Source organism: Pteronotus mesoamericanus, unplaced genomic scaffold (genome assembly GCF_021234165.1).
Source record: "Pteronotus mesoamericanus isolate MK-2021 breed Mesoamerican mustached bat unplaced genomic scaffold, CSHL_Meso_final contig_22, whole genome shotgun sequence".
Classification (NCBI taxonomy): domain Eukaryota; kingdom Metazoa; phylum Chordata; class Mammalia; order Chiroptera; family Mormoopidae; genus Pteronotus; species Pteronotus mesoamericanus.
This window is the reverse complement of record NW_026555090.1, coordinates 1,930,506-1,952,492: the sequence shown is the minus strand read 5'-3', so window position 1 is coordinate 1,952,492 and position 21,987 is coordinate 1,930,506. Positions and strand designations below refer to the sequence as shown.

The 21,987-nt window shown below is 44.5% G+C and overlaps 1 protein-coding gene across 3 annotated transcripts in view; it reads right to left on the bottom strand.

The window, feature by feature from the left end:
• The window catches only part of PRPSAP2 (phosphoribosyl pyrophosphate synthetase associated protein 2), a 56,975-nt gene extending 35,436 nt beyond the window's left edge, over positions 1-21,539 (bottom strand). The window contains exons 1-5 of one of the 3 annotated variants that reach the window (XM_054571147.1): positions 21,437-21,539; positions 5,867-5,961; positions 5,461-5,611; positions 4,493-4,545; positions 2,335-2,401 (exon numbers count right to left, since the gene is read on the bottom strand). In XM_054571147.1, the coding sequence (XP_054427122.1) occupies positions 2,335-2,401; positions 4,493-4,545; positions 5,461-5,579 (239 nt within the window). In that variant the 5' untranslated portion in view covers positions 5,580-5,611; positions 5,867-5,961; positions 21,437-21,539. Of the gene's footprint in view, positions 1-2,334; positions 2,402-4,492; positions 4,546-5,460; positions 5,612-5,866; positions 5,962-21,436 lie in introns of those variants that run through there. The other 2 variants (XM_054571148.1, XM_054571149.1) reach the window with 2 other exon arrangements.
• Between the last annotated feature and the right edge of the window lie 448 nt (positions 21,540-21,987).

Here is a 21,987-nt window from a genome sequence, read left to right as displayed (position 1 = left end):
CGCCCCCTCCACGCCCCCTCCGGCCCCCCTCAGTGCGGCCAGGCCCGAAGATGCCCGAGCTGCCTCCCGCCCCGGGGCCTGCCCCCGGCGGCTCCTGGCTCTCCGCCCCAGCGGCCGCCGGGCACCCCCCGACCTGCCCCCAGGCTTTGTCAACTGTCAGCTTTGAATGAGGCCACCCTGGCCACCCGCTCTCCCATCACCACCGTCACTCCTTGCCGCGCGGCTGGGTTCTGTTTTCCCCATAGCACTCATCGCCTCTGACAAACTAGATAATCTACTTATTTATTATGTAACTTGCAAGTCTTAGATGTAGAGGGTGGGGCAAAAGTGGGTTTATAGTTGTGAGTACATGAAACACAGAACTTATTCTTGTATTATTACCTATTAATGACTGTATTAGTTTCCATACAAACTGTAAACCTACTTTTGCCCACTCTGTATACTCCATGAGAACAAGGGTCTTTATGTTTTAATCTTTAATGTATCTCACACACCTGTAACAGTGACTAGCATATTCAATAAATATCTGTTAATCAGTGAATGAGTAGGAAGACAGATCATTTGGGTGAGTAGGTGTTCTGTTAAGATCTAACACCAAGCCTGACATCTGAAGAGTTAAGGATGACTTTCAGAAAAGTGTTCTACGTGAAAGGGTGAGAATAGAGAAACCAACTGTGAGTACTGTTACACCCGAGTTCCTAAGCTATGCTCCCAGCAGCGCCATTTTTCTATGAGCTGGTACAAAGCCTTCCATCACCAAATTCAAATGATGAACTTGTGTGGATTACTGGAAAAGTTAACAAACAGAATTTTCTTAATTTAAAAATGTTCTTACACTTTCAGTGCCTACCACTGCTCTGGGCTAAAATCAAGTACAAGATGTATCTGATAATACCAAATCTCAATGTTAACTATCTCACAGTATTTATTCTTTTTTAAAGGTTTTACTTATTTTTAGAGAGAGGAGAAGGGAGGAAGAAAGACAGGGAGAGAAACATCGATGTGCAAGAGAGACACGTGATCAGTTGCCTCTCATACGTGCCCCTGACTAGGAACTGAATCGGCAACCTTTTGCTTTGAAGGACAATGCCCAGCCCACTGGGCCACATCGGTCAGAGCTCTTACAGGGTTTTCTGAAGAGCCCATGGACGCCCAGGCTTTCTGCAACCTGGACAAGAGTAGGAATGGCTGACTCAGCACAAGCCTGCCTCACAGCTCAGAACAGTGCAAACTGAGACATGCACAGAAAATTAGAGAGATGATTTTGGCTAGACGAATAAAAAATGGGCAAAAGGCAGGAAAAGAATGGTAAGTGTTAAACAAAAATAAATAAAAGGAGATAAACAGATGGACTAAAAAATGGGAAGGGTTACGAGAGTCATCCTCCTGAAGCCCTGAATTCTAAGTCTGGTTTGGCCTTTGGTGTCTACTTATCCCCTTGGGTAACATATACCACCTCTGTGCATTTATCTAAATGGACTCACACTTAGGTCTGGGGAGGTAAAAGTAGTGCAAACACCCAGGAGCCGGAAGCGACATAAGTTGTTCTGTGCTCTGCAATTTCCCTACCGCGATGCTGGAGAGTGAGTGGATTCCATCATCAAGAGCCTCTGCTCTGATACAGAAGCCCCATGCCCCTATCTCAGTTTCTCTCTCTGTGGTTTGTTACCTGCAGCCAACCATGGTAGGAAAATATTAAATGGAAAATTCTAGAAACAGACAATTCCTAAGTTTTAAATTGTGCACCATTCTGCAGAGCATGATGAAATCTCTTGCTGTCCTGCTCCATCCCACCTGGGACATTAATCCTCCCTTGCCTGGCACATCCGTGCTCTATAAGACATCTGCCCATTAGTCACCTAGTAAGCCATCGTGGTCATCAGATAAGTTAAGGCAGGGGGCGGGGAGGGAGAGGGAGAGAGAGGTCCACGACATCACAGAACTTTTATTACAGTTTTATAATTAATTATTCTATTTTATTATTGTTGTTGCTAATCTCTTATTGTGCCTAATTTAACTTTTTCACAGATATGTGTGTATGTAAAAGAAAGACACAGTGTATAAAGGATTCGGTACTACCCGCAGCTTTAGGTATCCACTGGGGGCCTTGGAGTGGGTCCCCATGGACTCCTAGGGGTCTGCTGTACCTGGTTACTGGTGCCCTTCAAGAGCACTAACACATAGAAGTCAGCAGTCAAGTCAGAAAAATTAGCAGAGTAAGATACCAATTTTACAACTATCTTAATTCTTTCTGTCTAGCCAACTATTATTCTAAACACTCATGCCCAAATAGAAACCCAGAAAGCAACACTCTCCTGTTAGATTAGGACCTACTTTGAAACAGTTTGAATGATGAAAACATCTTTTCCCCTCACGGACTCTTGAATTTGTACTCTTGTTTCTGGAAAGAAAAGGAAAAGGAGGTGAAGTGTGAAGTAGGTATATAATTTATGTCTTTAAAAATACATAAAAAATTTGCAACATTTTTCAATGTTATAAAATATGGAAAAAGAAACTGTTATAAAATAGATCAGTTTTAGATGCTACAAAAGGAAAATAAACATACTATCATTAGTCACACTTTTTTAACATGGTTACATATCTTTAAGACGGAACTACATTTCTGATTTGAAACCAGTAAACCTACCTTTCTCCCCTCTTGTATATAAAAGCAGTTAAGTGCTGTACCACTCTGAGCTTAGTATCTTTATAGGAAATTATACAGTCATTCACTCAACCAGCAACTATTAAAAAAATATTAGGCACAAAATGTTATAATAAAGCTGTAAGAGTAATGATAAATAAGGTCCAATATTCCCACTCAAAAAATTTGTGATCAGCCACAAGGAAACAATTAGACAAACCCAGAAGAGAACAAGACAGCCTCTTCTAAAAGTCAATGTCATGGGAACAAAAAGGAGGAGAGGTTGTTGGAGGAGGGGTTAGAAGAAACTGAAGAGATACAGAAACATAGTGCTTAACTCATGAATTACAAAAAAAAAAAAAAAAAAAAGCTATAAAAGGCTCTTCAGGACAACCCGGGGATTTTAAATAAAAACTGGATATTAAATGAGTACAGAATTATCAAGTATCTTTACATGTGGCACTGGCAGTGTATTTACATACTGTCAAGTCCTTACTCTTCGGAGATGCGCCACTCACACAGCAAGATGCTGCCTGTTGGATCTTGGTGGCAGACAGTATACACTGGGGCTCACTGTGCTATTCTTTCAACTTTTAATGTTTGAACATTTTCATTTAAAATATTGGAAAAATAAAATAGATTCTTATAAAGGAGCATGGTACCATGGAGTCAGAGATCTGGAATCGAGTCTTGCCCCTGCCACTTCTGAGATCTCCTACCTAACATCATCCCTTAACTCACTTCTTCAAAATCTGATAACAGGAGGGAATGCACAAATGCTTGTTCCCTCCTTCCTTTACAACAGGCACCAAGTATTTTCCATCCTATCAGTCATGGACCCACAGCATGGACCAACCTCTTCCAGAATATTCCACCACTAGCTCTTCCCTTAACCCTCCCTTCCAGACTAAACAAAGGACAATATTCCATTCCCTTTAGCAACAGAATCTTCTCCAAACTCTCTCTGCTTATTTTCTTCAATTACACTTTTTTCCTACTGAAGCCACATGAGGGCAACTTGGAGGACACAAAAGAGGAGGCAGTAACAGAGAAATAAATAGGGGAAGAGCAAAGTTGTGCCTATTCATCAGTCTATTTTAAGTTCCATAATATTTAAGTACTTGACAAAATCCTACAGTGGAAAATGAGAAGGAACTAATATTTACTGAGGACCTACTTTGTACCAAGAACTGTGTTAAGCACACAAATTACCCATTTAATCCTCAAACAGCCCTAATTATTTGCAGTTTAGAAAGACTAAATAACTTGCCGAGGATAAGTTGTCTGACTCTCAAGTCCATGCAAGCTGCCCATCGCCCCACTAGAATACTGAAATCACAAAGGTTAAATAATACATGCTTTTTTCCAACTTGAGATGTTTATGCAATGGCATAAATCAATGAGCAAGATGCGCGTCTATCTAACCCATGGCAGCTTACATAGAGGTAAAGATAACCACCAGTGGTAGTATTGTGGACACACAGGATTTACTCATCCTGTCTAAGGTGATTTAAATTCATCCAACTGAGATAATGTTTCCATTCATTTGACCAGCGGTTCATATATCCATGTTGTTTTCAGTAAATGAGGTCTAAGAACCGGCACCCCAGCCCCCAGACATGCCTTGCTCCCGGGTTCTGTACCGAGCTGGCATTTGTGGGGCCTGAAACACCACTCACCGCCCACCTAGTTTTCTTGACTTCCTGCTGATATAACCAACTGAACACTTAGTCTAATTTTTTCAATATGACACTGAGTCTAATTTTTTCAATAAGGAAGATGAAGGACTGAGCCAATATGTCATATTCGACGCAAAGATCAATGTTACGCACGTCAAAGAGAGCTCACCTCGGTTAGGTTCCTGGTAAACCAGCACTTTGCCCATTTCCACCCCCAGCCGCCTAGAGAAGAGAAAGGGGGGGAAAGGCTGAAAAGGTAATAGAATAGACTCAACATCTTTACTATTTAAGGATGACTCATAAATTGATTAAAATAAAAGAGAGGTATTCTCATCATAAAAGTTAAAGTCGGTATTAAATTATACTGTCACTCCGTGCCCTAACCCCTCACCCTCACCACGGGCCTCCCTAGGGAGGCCCTCACAGGCCTGCTCTGCCCGCCTCACACCCTGCTCCTTGCGCCCTCCACCGCCCCGCCACCTTCCTGAGATGCGCCAAGGGCACCTGCTGCACAGTTGGGGGCTCTGAGCCTGCGGTTCCCCCGGCCTGGACGGCTCTGCCCCGGGATCTTCTTTCAGTGACTCATTCCAGTTTCTCCGTTCACCCACCACCCCCTTAGTAAAAGGCACCTGAGCATCCAAGCTAAAACAGAACCTACCCCATCGTTCCTTTCTTTGTTTTTTTCATAGCACTGATCACTATCTGAAATTATCTTGCTCATTTTGTTGACTTGCTTCTTGTTTGGATCCCTACTCGATGTAAGAAGGAAGGATTTTGACTAGCTGTTCACTGCTAATCCCCAATGTCTAAGTCAAGACCTAAAATAACTAAAATTATGTTGAGCTATAATCTATAAACTATTTCTATATAGCATCCTCTTCACTGTTCTGTATATGCGAATATTCTATACATATGCAGCACTTAACACCACCCCGGCACTCACGGGACACTCGTAACGTCAGCTGGAAGAATGCAACGCATAGGGCGTCACAACAGTTTACACAAAGGTTGGCCCTTAATATATACAGATGATATGCAGATTAACTATCTGCTTGCAAGTCTAACAATCAGTGCTAATCTGATTATCAAATTAAAACATCACGTAATACAGATTTTAACAGTATGATTACAACTCACTCAGCAATTTTCTTTGAAAGTTCCATACATGATGAATTAGAATTTGCTGAAAACAACACCAGACCTCCTTTGGTTATGTTCATCTTGGTTTCTAATTCAGCGGGCGCCACACAAAACATCAAAACCTTCTTGGTTTTCCAATTCTCAGAACCTAGAGGGATATAAAATACATCAAGAACTGCCACATGATATTAAATACACCTGAATGGAATGAATGGATTTCTTTTACATAGCAAATGACTTCAGAGGAAGGAAATTAGTTTTTATCATAATGGAGTCTTTTATATTAAATATATATGAACAAATAAAAAGTCCATTTAGACTTTAGGGTTCCAAATTCATGGAAGTATGTTATCACATGATTGAATTAGTTGTCATGAGCACTGGGAATAAACAATAAACTTACAAGAAAGGTGGAGCGGAAGAGCTCAGAGTTTACTTTGTGCTGCTTAAAGTCAATTATGGACAACCTCCTTTTATTCTCTGACAACCAAATTCCTCCTGGATCAACACACAGAAAAATGGCAGAGCCATTAGCAAGGACATGGACTGACCCTTAAACAGTAAGTAAATGACCCATCTATGCCCAGCTTTGCCTGTCATATCTGTTTACCATAAAAGCAACCTCCCCCTGGCCTCGCAGCGGCCTCTCACATCATGTCTAGGTCATGATCTAAAGGTCATGTCTAAAACTGACCTTGTAACCTGCATGTTCCTCAACAGGAACACAAGGTTGACTATATAATCCCTTTGCAGGAAAGTGAAGTGACCGTGCAAACAACAGGCAACAGTGCCCAAACACACACCCAGGGAGCTGAGGTTCTAATCCCACTGGCCATCAGCGTGCCTTCTTCCTTACTCTCTCGGGGCCGAGTGGATGTGACAGTGACAATCCAGTGAGCCATGGGGGTGGGAGCCCTTTCGCAGCAAACCCCTGCATCTGGGCAGCCACTTGTTCCCTAGGGATGGCTCTGGGGAGGCTGATGGAGATTATCAAAGGGATGAAGCTGCGCAGATCTTTTTGGTTATTCTTAAATTTTAATTACACAAATAATATACAAACACATTCTCCTTGGAAAAAAACAGAAATGTGATAGTTAAAGCCACAGTCACCAGCCCCAACCCCAGGTTCCTCCCCACCTTCCTCCCCAGTTCTTTACTTAAAGTTTGGTAGAGACATCATCAGGCCTTTTTTACACATTCACACACATGACCCTCATAAAATTATATGAATAAAAAATACATTTCTAACAGAAAAAGGTGTACAAATCTACCTATAACATGTTTTTCATTAAAAACAACTTCTGACAAGCCCGGTTAGGAGCTAGAGACCCCTCGTGTTCCTTGGAACTGCCACCAGCACTCTAGGGCGCACGTCTGCCAAATTTTGCAGGCCACTGTCCTGAACAGGCCTCCCTGAACCCGCGTGCATGTCTCTGCAGTGACTGCAAGAAGGGAACCACTGAGTCACAGGGCTGGTGCAACGTATGGTCCCGCCAGAGGCTGGGGGGTGCATCTCCACACAGAGCGCACCTCTTCAGGGATATTCCACCCTGGGAAATGTGCGGCATTACAATGGATTTACCTGAAGCCCGTGAATTACAAACACAAATGTGTGCACAACTGACCAAAGCCCTAAAGAGACCAAGGAGGACCGATGGTGTCTACCATGGCAAATAGCTTTGGGCTCTCAGGGCCTCGCTTCCCTAATGACCATGAAAAGGAACAGCGGCCATAGCAAAAGGGCCATGGCCACGTGCAGCCTATCTGCTGCACGAGCTGTGCCCGATGCACGCCCAGGGACGAGGTCATGAGGAGGCTGTCATTCAAAACACAGTAGAGACCGCAGAAACGAAGGACATTTCTGAAGTCTTTCCAAGCTGCATGTGAAACCGCACAACTGCGTGAGCTGGGCCATTCACAACAAGGTGGTCAGGAACTGGGCTCGTGAAGCCCGGAAGGACCAAACTCCCCCACCTCGATTCAGACCTGTGGATGCTGCCCCGCAACCTCCACCAAAGCCCAGGTGAGAAGCTAAGTCCATAAGGACTGAAGAAAAATTCTCTGGAAAAAAATTAAGTGGAAATTATACAGAGAGAAGAGAAGGAAGGAAGGAAAGGGGCGGAGGGGAAAAGCGTTGAAGCAGGATCAGCACACCATAGCCTGCAGGCCACATCAGGTTCCTCCAAAGATTATTTCTGTAAATAAAACTGGAATGGAACACAGTTGCACTCACGGTTTACAAGTTGTCTATGGATACAGTGGTAGAGTTGAGTACTGGCTAAATTATTTATTACCTGGCCCTCTACAGAAAAAGTTTGCTCACCCTTGCTTTACAGCATAGTGTAGGGCAGAGCGGCTGTTACAAAGAACAGAAATAACCTATTTAATTACCAACACTAAAGAGTTGGAAGAGACCTTAGGTGTGTTCTAATACCACCTCCCAACCAATATGCATCTGTATTTACAAACAGATGGTACAAGTCTGGAAAGGAAACAAAAACAAAACTCATTCTCCTATACTTATAAAGACAGGCTTTGGAATCAAAGGTGTGTGGGCACTTTGGCTACCACTTCCCTAACTCACTGTGCCCTGCACTAAGTTACTTAACTTCTCTAGCCTCTTAACCTCTCAGCCTCACGTCTTTCATACATACACCTGCAGATATTGGCCTTACCCAGTTACTGTAAAACTCATCTCTACGTAGCACCTGACACAGTGCCCCGCACATATAATAGGCTTGGTAAATGGGAGCTATGTATGAATCAACTTACAATATTTCAGGTACCTACCAAACAAGTACAGTAATGTGCATGAGGTCACCATCTTTTTACATTCCCCCAACCTTCAAATAAAAGCTTCTTAAAGTTTGATAGTGTTTTTAAGAGGACTTGGGACACTTAGAACAAGAGTATCTAAGGGGTAGGACGGGATCTTAGAGGTAGTTTGACCCAATTACAGTCTCTGGCCAAGGAGCTACTCCAAAGATGCATGAAGAACCCCAGAAATCCGCTGCCCACATCCTGAGGGGCCCATCCACTTCAAGTTCTTCCTTCAAACACACTCATATTCCTCTCCCTGCAGCCTCCACCCATGGGTCCTGTCCTTTCCTTGAAGACTTACAGGAAACCTCAAATTCCTTCGCCACAGGACAGTCCTCACCCTATCTCAAGGCCGCGCTCTAGTCTCTGCATATTCCTTCCCAGCAGCTCCTTGCCTCAGCCCTTCCTTACCCGCTCTGGTCGCCACGCCCTTCATCGCTCTGACTGTGGTCTCTGAGCTTCCGGCCTTCACACTTTAGGTTTCTATTATAGAAACCTAACGTAACCTACCCCACCCACCCTCAAAGTGGCACAGGCAGGGAATCCAACTGGAAATGTTTATCAGTGGTTTTTTTCTGTGACTATTCATTTCATAAGCTGTTCAAACATAAGGGCTGTACCTAGTTTTAGTTCTTTCTCCTGCTAGAAATTCAAGTTGTGCTCTTTAACCAAGCCTCAAAAAAGGGGAGTTTTAAAAGTTATCCCCAGAAACATGACAGTCACCAGGCTGGGGCAAGCAAAAGTTCATCAGAATGGGCTTTAGTGTGAAATGGGCTGTAAAGCGAACGCTCCCAGACTTCTGGCCAAAGTGGCAGAGTAGGTAAACTCTGCTCCTCTCCTCTCACGACCACATCAACATTACAACTGAATTACAGAACGGCCATCAGTGAGAGCCACTAGATTAACTTAACAGAATTCCTATAACAAAGGTTATAAAGAAAAAGCCACATGGAGACTGGTAGGAGTGGGGGAAGACACAGACGGCGCATGTCCCAAACCCACAAGGTGGCGAGTAAGAATCTGGAGGGCTCTCTTAACTGTGGAGGTGCCCCCTGCGGAGCACCGGGTCCCAGCTCCACACTCAACCTGAGGCACAGGCGCTGGGAAGAGAAGCTACCAAAACATCTGGCTGAAAACCAGCGGGGACTGCATCCAGGAAAAAGAAATGGCTGCTAGAGATCAAGGTGCTTCTCTAAAAGGGAATGCACACAGGCTCACTTGCTTACAAACCTACTCTAAGCTTCAGTGCAAGGGCAGCAATTTGAAAAGCTCTGGGAACAAATATGGGAAGGAACTAAATTGACTAACATCAAGGTGGGTGCTGGAGGGGCAGGGGTGGAGGCAGCAGGGAAGTGCTGGCAAACACCATTGTTTCTTTGTTAACTTCTCTTCCAGCGGAGCCAGTAGGCGCAGGCTGGCACCAAATCAGTGCTTTCCATTAACCAGGCTACCATCATTCCCTACCCACTGGTGATTCCCTGAGACCCCGTCCCGCCCAAATCACTAGCCCAGCCCTGGTCTCTTTCAGCAGCTCCTCCACACAAGTGGCTGGCTCAGCTCCCACCATGGACCCCCTCAAAATCTTTGAAAGAGCCACAAACCTCAAAGCAGCAGCAACAAACCTTGGTGTGCCTTTCAGTACTTGCTAAAGCAGCCCCAAAGCTAACACAAGCAGCAACAGGTCTGAACTTTCATTGTAGCTCCCATCCGGGGGTCCCAAGCCAAGCACAAGCTGTGGCCAGTCTTCACCTAGAATGTAGCCTCAACTACGTATGCACTGAAAGAGTCTTCAAAAAAAATTCACTGAAGCCAAACACAGCCTCTTACAACAATGCCAGCTGGTACACCAATTTTTAAAAAAGAAACAGATGGGTTCCTAGAACACTCACTCAGCAGGGGAACCCTGTGCTACAAGGGGCCCACTCTCCAGCAGCTAATTCTGGGTTCTTTTGGATCCCCCACCCCCATATGTATACAATTACTGGCCTATGCTTTAAAACATAATGCTTTGTTACAGACCCAACCTGTCCATTTCTCTGATGGGTTGAGTAAGTATTCCCTGTCTTAAATGGAAAAACAAAACAAAACAACACCTCCCAACAAACAAAAGCCCTGGAACAGAAGGCATCACAGGTGAAATTTACCAAACATTCAAAGAAGTAATACCTATCCTTCTCAAACTATTCAAAACAATTTAAGAGGGAAGACTCCCAAACTTATTTTACATTGCAAGTATTATCCTGAAACCAAAACCAGACAGACACACTACAAAAGAAGAAAATTATAAGCTACTATCTCTGACGAACACAGATGCAAATATCCTCAATGAAGTATTAGCAAACCAAATTTAGCAATAAATTAAAAAGATCATACACCACGATCAAGTGGGATTAACTCTCAGAATGCAAGACTGGTTCAATATCCACAAATGAGTTAACATAATATGCCATATGAACAAAATGATGGATAAAAATCATATGAATGTATCAATAGATGCAGAAAAAGCATCTGACAGAATCCAGCATCCATTTATAACCAAAACTCTCAGCAGGCTAGGGGTAGAGAAAACATATCTCAACCTAATAAAAGCAATAGACAACCCCACAGCTAGTATCATACTCAACACTGAAAAACTGAAAGCTTTTTCTTTAAGGTCAGGAACAAGACACTTTTATTGAACACAGTATAGAAAGTCCTAGCCACAGCCAACAGACAAAAAGAAAGAAAAGGCTTCTAAACTGGAAAGAAGTAAAATTGTCATTTGCAGATGATACAACACTGTAGAGAGAACCCTAAATATTCCACCGGAACACTATTAGAACTAATAAATAAATTCAGTAAAGTAGCAGAATACAAAATTAACATTCAGAAATCAGTTGCATTCTTTTAATACACCAATAATGAATCGTCACAAAGAGAAGTTAAGAAAATAATCCTTTCGGCAATTGCATCAAAAAGAACAAAATACTTAAAAATAAATTCAAACAACCAGGTAAAAGACCTGGACTTGGAAAACTGTAAGACACTGAAGTAGATACAAATAAATGAAATGAATATACCATGTTCATAGGTAGAAAGAATATCATTAAAATGTCCACATTACCCAAAGCAATAGGATTCAATGCAATCCCTTTCAAAACACCAATGGCATTTTTCACAGAACTAGGACAGATAATCCTGAATTTATATGGAACCACAAAAGACCCCAAATAGCCACAACAATATTGAGAAAGAAGAACAAAGTTGGATGTATCACACTACTTGATACCAAATTATACTACAAGGCTACAGTAATCAAACAGCATGGTACTGGCATAAAAACAGGCACATATAAATCAATGGAACTGAATAAAGAGCTCAGAAATAAAACCCACACCTATATGGTCAACTAATATAAGACAAAGGAGGCAAGAACATACAATGGGGGTAAAGACAGTCTCTTCAATAAATGGTGTTGGGAAAACTGGACAAAAATGAAACTAGACCACTTTCTTACACCATATACAAAAATAAACTCAAAATGGATTAATGACTTAAATATAAGACCTGAAACCATAAAATTCCTAGAAACCCTCTGACATCACTCTTGGTGATATTTTTTGGATGTCTCCTAAGCAAGCGAAACAAAAGAAAGTACAAATGGGACTATTAAACAGTTTTTGAAATAAAAACCATCAACAACATGAAGACAACCTACTTGAATGGGAGAAGGTATTTACATCCAATAATGGGTTAATATACAAATATGGAACTTAGACAACAACAACAACAAAAATCCAATTTAAAAAATGGACACAGGGCCTCAGTAGATATTTCTACAAAGAGAACATACAGATGGCCAATATGAAAAGGTGTTCAATGTCTCCAATTATCAGAGAAATACAAATTAAAACTAATATAAGATATCATCTCACACTTATCAGAATGGCTATCGACAATAAATCAATAAACAAGTGTTGGCAAAGATGTGGAGAAAAGGGAAACTCTGTGCACTGTTGTTGGGATTGTAAATTGGGGCAGACACTAGGGAAAACAGTTTGGAGGTTGCTCGAAAAATTTTAGAAGTCAGGTCCTGGCTGGTGTGGCTCAGTGGATCGAGTGCTGACCTGTGAACCAAAGGGTCACCGGACTGATTCCCAGTCAGGGCACAGGCCAGATCCCAAGCAGGGGAAGCATGAGAGGCAACCACACATTGGTGTTTCTCTCCCTCTCTTTCTCCCTCCCTTCCCCTCTCTTGAAAAATAAATAAAATCTTTTTTTAACTCTTATTATTTTAAGATTTTTTAATCACGTTTATTGTCACAGTTGTCTCAATTTTCCCCCTTTACCACCCTCCACCCATTCCCCCCACCCTAAAATCTTTAAAAAAAAAAAATTAAAAGGTCAGAGAGAAAAACCAACACCGTATGATTCACTTATATGTGAAATCTAAAAAAAACAAAACAAACAAACTCACAGATGCAAAGAACGAATCAATGGGTACCGGATGGGAAGAGGTTAAGGGGAGGAGGGTGGAAAAGGTGAAAGGGATTAAGATGTACAAACTGCCAGTTATTCAAACGGTCACAGGGATGTAAAGTGCAACACAGAAAATATAGTCAACAATATTAGAACAACTGTGTCAGATGGGTACTAGACTATGGGCAAGATCTCTGTGTGAGGATATGTCTAATCACTACAGTGCACACCTTAAACTAATATAAAATTATAAGTCAACTGTAATTAAAAAATGAATTTTTAAAAAAGAATCACACACAAAAAAGAGAACACTCCCATTTTTCTCATAAACTAGAATTACTTTGACATTTTTCTAAATTTACTTTTTAAAAAATGTTTATTTATTTATTTTTAGACAGAGGGGAAGGGAGAAAGGGAGGAAAAGAAGCATCACTGTGTGGCTGCCTCTCATGTGCCCCACTACAGGGGACCTGGGGCAACCCAGGCGTGTGCCCTGAGAACTGAACTGGTGACCCTTTGGTTCACAGGCGAGCACTCAATCCACTGAGCCACATCAGCCAGGGCTAAATTTACTTTACTTTAAAAAAAATTTTTTTTACTGATTTTTGAGAGAGAGGGATAAAAGGAGACACATCGCTTTGCTATTCCACTTATTTATGCATGCATGGGTTGACTCTCGTACCCTGACCAGGGATGGAACCCACAACCTTGGTGTTTCGGGACAATGCTCTCTAATCAGCTGGGCTACGTGGACAGGGCCTAAATTTACTTTAGAATGTGAGAGTTATAACACATGTGAAAACACAGAAAATTTCAGCACCTTTCAAAAAGCTAATCATACTCCTGTTTGAATGAGATTTGACAATCTGTTAGGTCTACAATGAAAAACTACTTGCTTTTGGACATGCTAACAAATTCAGAACATGTCATCCATATTTCAATAAAGGGAAGCTATTATTAAAGTGTGTTGCTGTTGGAGGAACCCAAGAGTTAAAAATTTTTGGCTTTAAGTTACAGTTAACAGGCTTAGTGATTAATGCTAGGTAGAACGCTGTTGTTCCAGGAACTAAAGTGTGTGACCGGACCTACCCTGACTCCAGGAGGCCTACAAGCAATTCAACCTTCGTGCCGGGAGGACCGCAAGCCATCAGGATGCAATCTAAGCCACTGTGCTCCAGGGAGGGAAAGTCTGCTCACCAGGACTCGGATAAAGAATCGCGCTGGTCAGGTGAAGGGATGCTGGGAAAATCGCAGACTGCAGCTTTTACCTGATTAACCATTTTCCCTGAATCCCAAACCCCTTACCTACTTTCTTCCTGAATTGCAAACCCCTTTTTATAAAAAAGGGGCAGCTTGAGATGAAAGAGTTTTTTAGGTCATAATCTACGGTCTTCACAGATCACCGGCCATATGAATAAACTGTCGATAAAGATTCGATCCTCATCTCTACTTATTGGTTCTGGTAGTGACGTCAGCACGAATGCTGACTTTGCTGGTTCCGTATTCAGGCGCCTCCTTCCAGGACAGCTTCAGGACGCTCTGGTAAGTCGGGGTACTTGGCAGGGAGTCCCCCTGGCTGCCCAGACTGGGGGGCCCCAGGGTGCAGACCTAGAGACTCCCCAGCAGCTGCCAAGTGATTTCACTTGGGGACTCTACTTCTTTGACTCCTGGCAATCCCCAGCACCTTCCCTGTCACACCAAATCACTGGCTTCTGGTTCAGGAATCCAGTCTCAGGTTACAATTTAGAACAGTCATCAGGAATGAAGGTGCAATCTGGTTTATGTGATACTACAGAGCTCTGTCTGGAAGAATGGGGTGGGGGAGATCGTCCTGGGAAAACAGCCCTTTGGGGCAAATTTAGGCTGACTAGTTGACCTGTGCCTATAAACGTGACTAAAAAGAAAATTATTTTTTATCGTAATACCTCTTGGCTTATGTATAAGCTGGACTCAGGAGGACGCTGGCCACTGAACAGGTCTTTAAATTACTATACTATACTGCAATTAGAGTTTTGTCAATTATCCGGGAAATGGAATGAAATACCTTATGTACAGGCCCTTATGACTTTGCATAATAAAGATGTAGGATTAAAAGGAACAGATTAATGTCCAAGAGAAAAAGATATTTGCCTGCGGCAGGTGGCAGCAGCTCAGGAGAGGGACCAGGAATGTCAGGGTGTTCGGCTGCTGTGAGCACCGTCAGGGTTCCCACTGCCCCTCCAGCCCTGGGGGGCATCTTCCTTACTCAGCTGAGGGAGCCAGAGCAGGTCAGCCTGAACTAGTCTCCCTGTCCCAACAAATTCAGTGGAGGACAAGCCTCTACAGGGGCAGGACAATCATATTGCAAGGGAAAAGGGCACTGGAAAAATTAGTATCCCAAGTGAGGGAAAAGGAGGTCAGAGCCGGAGAACTCAAAAAACTAACAGTGGGGGGACAAACAGACCTTTTTGATTGATAGCAGAACAACATATTCTGTGGTCAATAGACCTCTAGCTGAACTGTAACTAAAATTTCGGGAAGCCCTGAAAGCCAGTTTTCTTTGAAGCCATTAGAATGTGCTCTAGGAGATGTGGATTTCCTCTTCTGGGAAGGGATTTGTTATCAACTCTGTGCTCAAATCACTTTCTTGAATAACAACAGCTCCACCTAAGGTCCCTCCAGAGCATGCCCAGCAGTTCCTTAGGTAACCGCAGGAAGGAGGAGGAAAGCAGCGCTGGCTAGAAGAAATTGAGAATCAGGTAAACCCCGCTGCGTGGGCTGCTGGAAGGCCGGGGCTAAGCGAGCCTCCGCCGTGAAAGCCGACCTCAGACCAGGGACAGGGACTCCCGATAGGAGGCCGTACCCGGGCGAAAGGAGACCCTGGAGGGGATGTGCCCGATAATTCAGAAGTTTCAGGCATATGGGCTCATTCGGCCCTGCCACCCCCTGTACAATACATGACTGAAGGGCCATAAATGACACTGTACAGAACAGTACACCCGGGCACAGCCTCTGGTATTCAGTTCTGGACTTAAAAGATGGTTGGTTTGTTTTTTTGCATTCTGGTTGACCAAGACTCTCAATGGTTGTTTGTATTTGAATGGCAGGACCCGGTATCTCGGGTCAAGGCTCAGTACTGCTGGACAGTCTTACAAGGGTTCAAGAATTCCCCCATGATTTTCAGAGACCCTGACCCAGGACTTAAAAGATCTAAAACTAGAAGGAGGAACTCTGTTACAATAGGTACATGCATCATTTAACTAATAGGACAGCTACCTGGAACCATGCGGCATCCTGTGGCTGTAAAGGATCGGCACGGAAGGCCCAGATTTGCCAACAAGCAGCAAGGTTTCTTGGGCTCCTGCTTGAACCTGGCAAAAGGAGTCTTACTGGACTTGTCAAAGAAACTAGATCACACTGTCCGGGGGTAGCCAGCCTGCTGGAGAGCAGTGGCAGCCACCCGTGAGCTTTTACAGGACGCCTACAAGTCTCCCTTGGGACAGCCTCTCACCGTGTATGCACCCCACCCTGTGCTGAGCCTGCTGGAGCAGAGAGGGAAGTCGTGGCTCAAGGCTGGAAGAAGGGGCAGGTACCAAGCCACTCCCCACTGCCCGTTAAACCCTTCCCCCCTTCTCCCGGAGCCCGCCTCAGCCGTGCCAATGCATGACCGCGCTGAAATAACTGACGATGTTTACTCTAGCAGAATTGATTTAAAAGAGAGCGAACGTGTATCTGGAAGGAAAGAGGACTATTAACTTCCAATACAAAGGAAATTAAGCATGCAATGGAAATTTTAAATTATTAGAGGCTGGTCAGGTACCTTTACAGGGAGCAGTTACGACCCCGGGCGTCAGAAAGAGGACACCTAAGTGGCTAGAGGAAACCACCTGCTGGTTGAACAGTGAAAGAGGCTGCCAGAGGGGCGTCCATATGCCTTTGGTACCCATCCAAGACTTGCCATAATTCGACCCTGAATATTCGACTGCAGACAGAGAAAGCTAAGAGCTGGGGTCTGAACCACCTATATTAAACCATGGCTCGCAGGTCCTGGAGCTTCCAAAGGCCCGTGTGCCAGAACAATCCGAAGACAGATCCCCATCAGAAAGAAGAAGGGAAACAATACCAAGGGCAGTGCCTGTTTGAAGACTGGCAGACAGACTTTGCCCAGACACTGAGGGTCCAAGGATGGAAATATTTGTTCATCTTTGTTTATGCATTTTCAGGATGAGGAGAGGCTTATCCGACTAGAACTGAGAAATCCTCGAAGTAGTGAAAGACTTACTGCGGGAAATAAGTCCTCCCTTTGGCCTACCCAGCAGCGTCCAGAGAGATACTGGAGTTGCTTTTGTTTCAGAAATTATATGGAAGGTTTAGAAAATGTTTAGGAATCAAGGGGAGACTCCACACAGCATGGAGACTTCAGGCTTCTGGAGAGGTAAAGATGAATCACACCTTGAAGAAAAATGTGCCCAACCGTGGCTAGTGTTGCTCAGTGGATTGAGCTCCAACTTGCAAATCAAAGGGTTGCTGGTTCAATTCCCAGTGCAGAGCTCATGCCTGGGTTACGGGCCAGGTCCCCGGTATGGGGCACGCAATTGGCAACCACACATTGATGTTTCTCTCCCTTCCCCTCTCTAAACATAAATAAATAAAACTTTAAAATAAAAAATTAAAAAAAGGGAAATGTAGCCAAACTGTGCCAAGAAACTCATCTCCATTGGGATCAAGTTTACCTGTTGCCCTGCTCAGGATAAGGGTGGCTCCTGAAAATGGGATTTAATCGAGTCCTTGCACAATTGTGTACGGGCAGCCATTTCAGGCTATGATTGGGGTGGGAGATATATATGTCTGCAAGTCAAGAAGTGAAGTTGAAGGATTACATACGAGGACGTTTAAGTCAGACTTCAGCTGTGATTAATGGCCTTAGCTGTGTTAGGGACCTCTCCCCCACAGGTTCGCTACATTCCTTTGAGCCTGGAGATAAGGTGCCACTCAAGACCTGGAACACAGGACCCCTAGAGAGCCAACTGGAAGACAAGTGGACTGGGCCTTGGGACGTACTCCCCGTCACCCCCACCTTGGTGACACTGGCTGGAGTAATACCTGGATTCATCAAACCAAAGAAAGCACCGGAGGAACAATGGACCACAGAGCTACAAGACCTGAAAGTTATCTTTCAAAAACAGTAACTTTCTTTTGGCTACTTTGTGTTTAACCCCATGTTATGAAGAACTTACTCCTTTCAAGTAAGATGAAAATATTTGGGTATACTTAGCAAAAAAGTGTTGTAAATATCTTTGACCTTTGTGTTACAGGAGGAACCTATGTTGAACTTCCACTTCATGTCTTGTAGGTTTTTGTACTCCCCTGGAAAGCCTCAAAATTATACTTTGTTTCAGTGTATCGATAAGGCGATTACCTACTTACATATTTGTAATTGTGGACCAGTGGGAACTGTAGAGGACAGAGAAATGTCTTCCTTAGAAGTCATTAATGCAGCTCCAGCTGGAGAGTGTGCAACTTTTGTCAACTGTGCTTAAAAACTTTTACACTTTCAGCAGATGTGGAGATGAACTGCAACACCACTAATACACGTTATGCCTTTTATCATGTTAAATTGTCTGCAGGATAGTTTCTAATATGTGGGAGGACTGTTTATTCCTATGTTCCAGCAAACATTCCAAGGACCATGCTCTCTAGGAAGATCGACAGTGTTTATGCCTCAGAAGCCCCACTGCACCGGGCCTCTCAACAGGAACTCTCCCTTGGCCTGATGGTAACAGTGACTTGCACCTTTTTAGCCCAGCTGATTATATATCTTTGACTATATGTGTAATGCCAGTCATGGTAACCGCTTTGAACGCAGAAATAAGCAGATTAGCCTGCATGATGGTAAAAACTTTTGAGTGCCACCTGTCAAGCTTTTAGGGCCACCAGTCAAGACCTAGGACAGGTTAGAGAAGTGGTATTAGAAAATCGCACAGCTGTGGGCTACCTCCTAAGACATAATCACAAATATGAAGAATTTAAAGGACTCCGCTGCTTCAACCTGACGAATAATTCACAGCTCACAGAGCATAAAGTAAAGCAAGTGAATGAAATGGTGTCCAAGATAAAATGAAGAGAGGGATTCTTTGGTACTGACTTGTTAAACTAACCTCCTGGCTAACTAGTATTCCTGGTCTTGGAGAGGCATATGCTGTTTTCATTCTTTTTATCGTTTTCAGTATCATAACTTGTTGTTGCATACAGTGTGTCTCCTTACATGGATGTGTAATTACGTGTATTCTTAAACCCCCATAAGAGACTTTCTAATGCTAAAATACATGCTCCACAGCAAAATGATTACTTCCATACGAAACTAATCTCACAGAAAATAGTTAAGACTAATATTGGGGGAGTGATGAGGAAACAGAAGAGTTAAAAATTTTTAGCCTTAAGTTATAGTTAACAGGCTTAATGATTACTGCAGGTAGAAAGCTGTTGTTCCAGGAACTAAAGTGTGTGACCGGCCCGATCCGACTCCAGAAGGTCTGCAAGCAATTCAACCTTCGTGCCCCAGGAAGACCGCAAGCCATCAGGATGGTATCTGAGCCACTGTGCTCCAGGGAGGGAAAGTCCGCTCACCAGGACGCAGACAGAGAATCGCTGGTCAACCAATGAAGGGATGCTGGGAAAATGGCCAGACTGCAGCTTTTACATGATGAACATTTTTCCCTGAATCCCAAACCCCTTACCCATCCTTTTCTTCTCCTTATAAAAAGGGTTGGCTCAACTGAGATGTAAAAGTTTTTGAGGGTACATAACCTGCTATCTTCTCAGATCGCTAGTGATCTGAATAAATAGCCCATAAACATTCAATCCTTAGTCTCTACTCATTGGTCCTGGTGGTGACAGGCAGCACAAACACCACCTTTTTTTGTTCATTGCTTTCCCGCTCAAGTGTCCCAGTATAAACACCGTCTATCTAAAGATGGCTGGAGTAAGAACGTGAAGACTTGAGTTCGCCTTCCATGGTTACTAGTTACTAGGCCTTGGGCAGGTCACTTTGCTTTAAAGGCTTCAGCTTTCCCTTCATGACAAGAAATAGACACTTGTTAAAACAGCTTCCCCCATCAGAATTTAAGGTCAGCAGATTATTTTTTATTCTTTTATTCTCTGCTGTATATCCAGTGCCTAGAATAGCACCTGGCACATGGCAGAGGCCCAATAAAATGTTTGTTAAATAACAACTGTCCGTTGAATAAAGCCTGACTTCAGAGTTGCAATGACTAACAAATGGAATTGAAAGCACCTTTGCAAGTGGAGGCATCATAAAGAATTACTTTTATTAGTAATGTACCTCAAATAAAATTTGTCTTTTATATCGGTGTGAGATAGAATTGTAAAACCTACACTGAGTACCTTGCACGCCTCCGTGACCCCAGGCGCCCTGCTCTTCTCCCCCGAGAACGTTTTCTCCCGGCTCACGTCATTTTCCGAGCGCTCGGAATCCTTACGCTCAGGGAGGCGGGCGCTGCGCGCGCAGTAGCCCCAGTCTGAACACGGCTGCGTGAGGCTCGGGGACGGCAACACTCCTCTCCGCGGCAGACGCGACCCCATCCCCGAGTCCCCGCGTCGGTCCGCCTCCCGGGCAGGCGGCTGTGCACGTGACACAGGCCGCACAGCCCGCGCCGCCGCGGCTCCACCGGACGGACGCCCCGCTGAACTCTGCGCTTCAGGCAGTGGGATCTGATTACTGTCCAGATTTTGAAAAATGTCTATTGTAAAATATGCCTTGTTTGGAAAGCAATTTCTATCAAGTGCATAAGAAAGAACACGTAACTTTGGTTCAAAATCCCAAGGAAAGAAAAAGCTATATGCTCAAAAATAGTCACTGCAAAATTTGAGAAGGAACACTGGACATAAAAAAAAGGTTCCATTATACGGTAATTAAGTAAAACTAAATATACAATCAATATTTTTAAAAAGTATCTGGGACTATGCAAAAGAAGAGAGTAAGAACAGAACTGTGTCTCCTCTAATCAAAACTGTGTAATACTGGTATAATCCAGGGCAGGACAGGAATACAGACAAGAAAGATATGGTTTAGTGGGGTTCAAAATGTGGGTGAATTATTTTTATTTGTGCATTTAAATTTTTAAACATTAGAAATCACACTCCCTCACGCCGCAAATGCTCATTCCACGTTGCCTTATTCCTTACAAACGCTAAACACTCACACTGCGCCAACATTAAAACAATCTTTATCATCAATGTTAATATACTGGGGGAAAACCTTTCAAAGCAGAATATCGAAAAACTGCACCAAGGTCCTCTCTCAGCTGCTGCTGCGTGAATTGAGGGGAACAGAAACATCGCTGGGCGCGGGGTGGGGGGCGGCGGCGGCAAAGCAAGCGCCGCGATCCGCACGGCCCAATTAAAATCAGGGGCTCTGTCAGCCTGGGGATCGACGATGGCTGGGTTGGAGCTTGTTTTCCGAGCGGCCTGGACGCAGGTCCCATAATTGGGGCTCAACTCCCAACGACGCCCAGAGAGGGGAATCCCGCCGGCCGCGCGCCGCACCCGGGCCCTGCGACCCAGAGACCAGAGAGGAGGGAGGAGGGGGCGGCTGCGGGCGCGAGGCCGGGTTCTCCCGGTCGCACCCACCCGTCCCTTGCACCTGCGCCCCGCAACGCCCGCGCCGCCACTCGCCGCTGGCCCCCGCCCTGCCTACCTGGCCCCGACCCCAGGCCCGGCCTAGCCGCAGCCTCCGCTGCCTGCCGAAGGAAGAAAGAACCGAGCCTCCAAACGGCGTCTCAATGAGCAAAATGGCGACCACCCGCGAGAGGACAGCGTCGGCGCCGACGGCGCGGTCTGTGGGCGGGGCCGAGGGCGGGGTGGGAGGCGGGGCCAGGACCTGTGTCTGAGGAGACACCGGGCTAAGGTCTGTGGGCGTGGCCCACGGAGGGAGGAGCGGCCCCCGCCCACCTAGCCCGAGAGAGGGAGCCAGTCCTGGCGGAGAGGTGGCGGGTGGACGGGGCTGAGCCTCTCCGCCCGGTAATGCCACTGTACCCCGAGCTGCTGTGAAAGTGAGAGGCTGGTTTCGAGGAACACTGAGTATCATGTGTGAAATTACAGATGTCTGGGTTCAAGTCTTCACTGGCCGGTAGCCTTGGGCAAAGTCACTTCACCTCTCTGAGCCTCAGTTGCCTCATTTGGAAAATGGAGGTGATAGTACCACCCATCTCATGGGGTTATGAGGATTAAGTGAGACAACATTCGCAA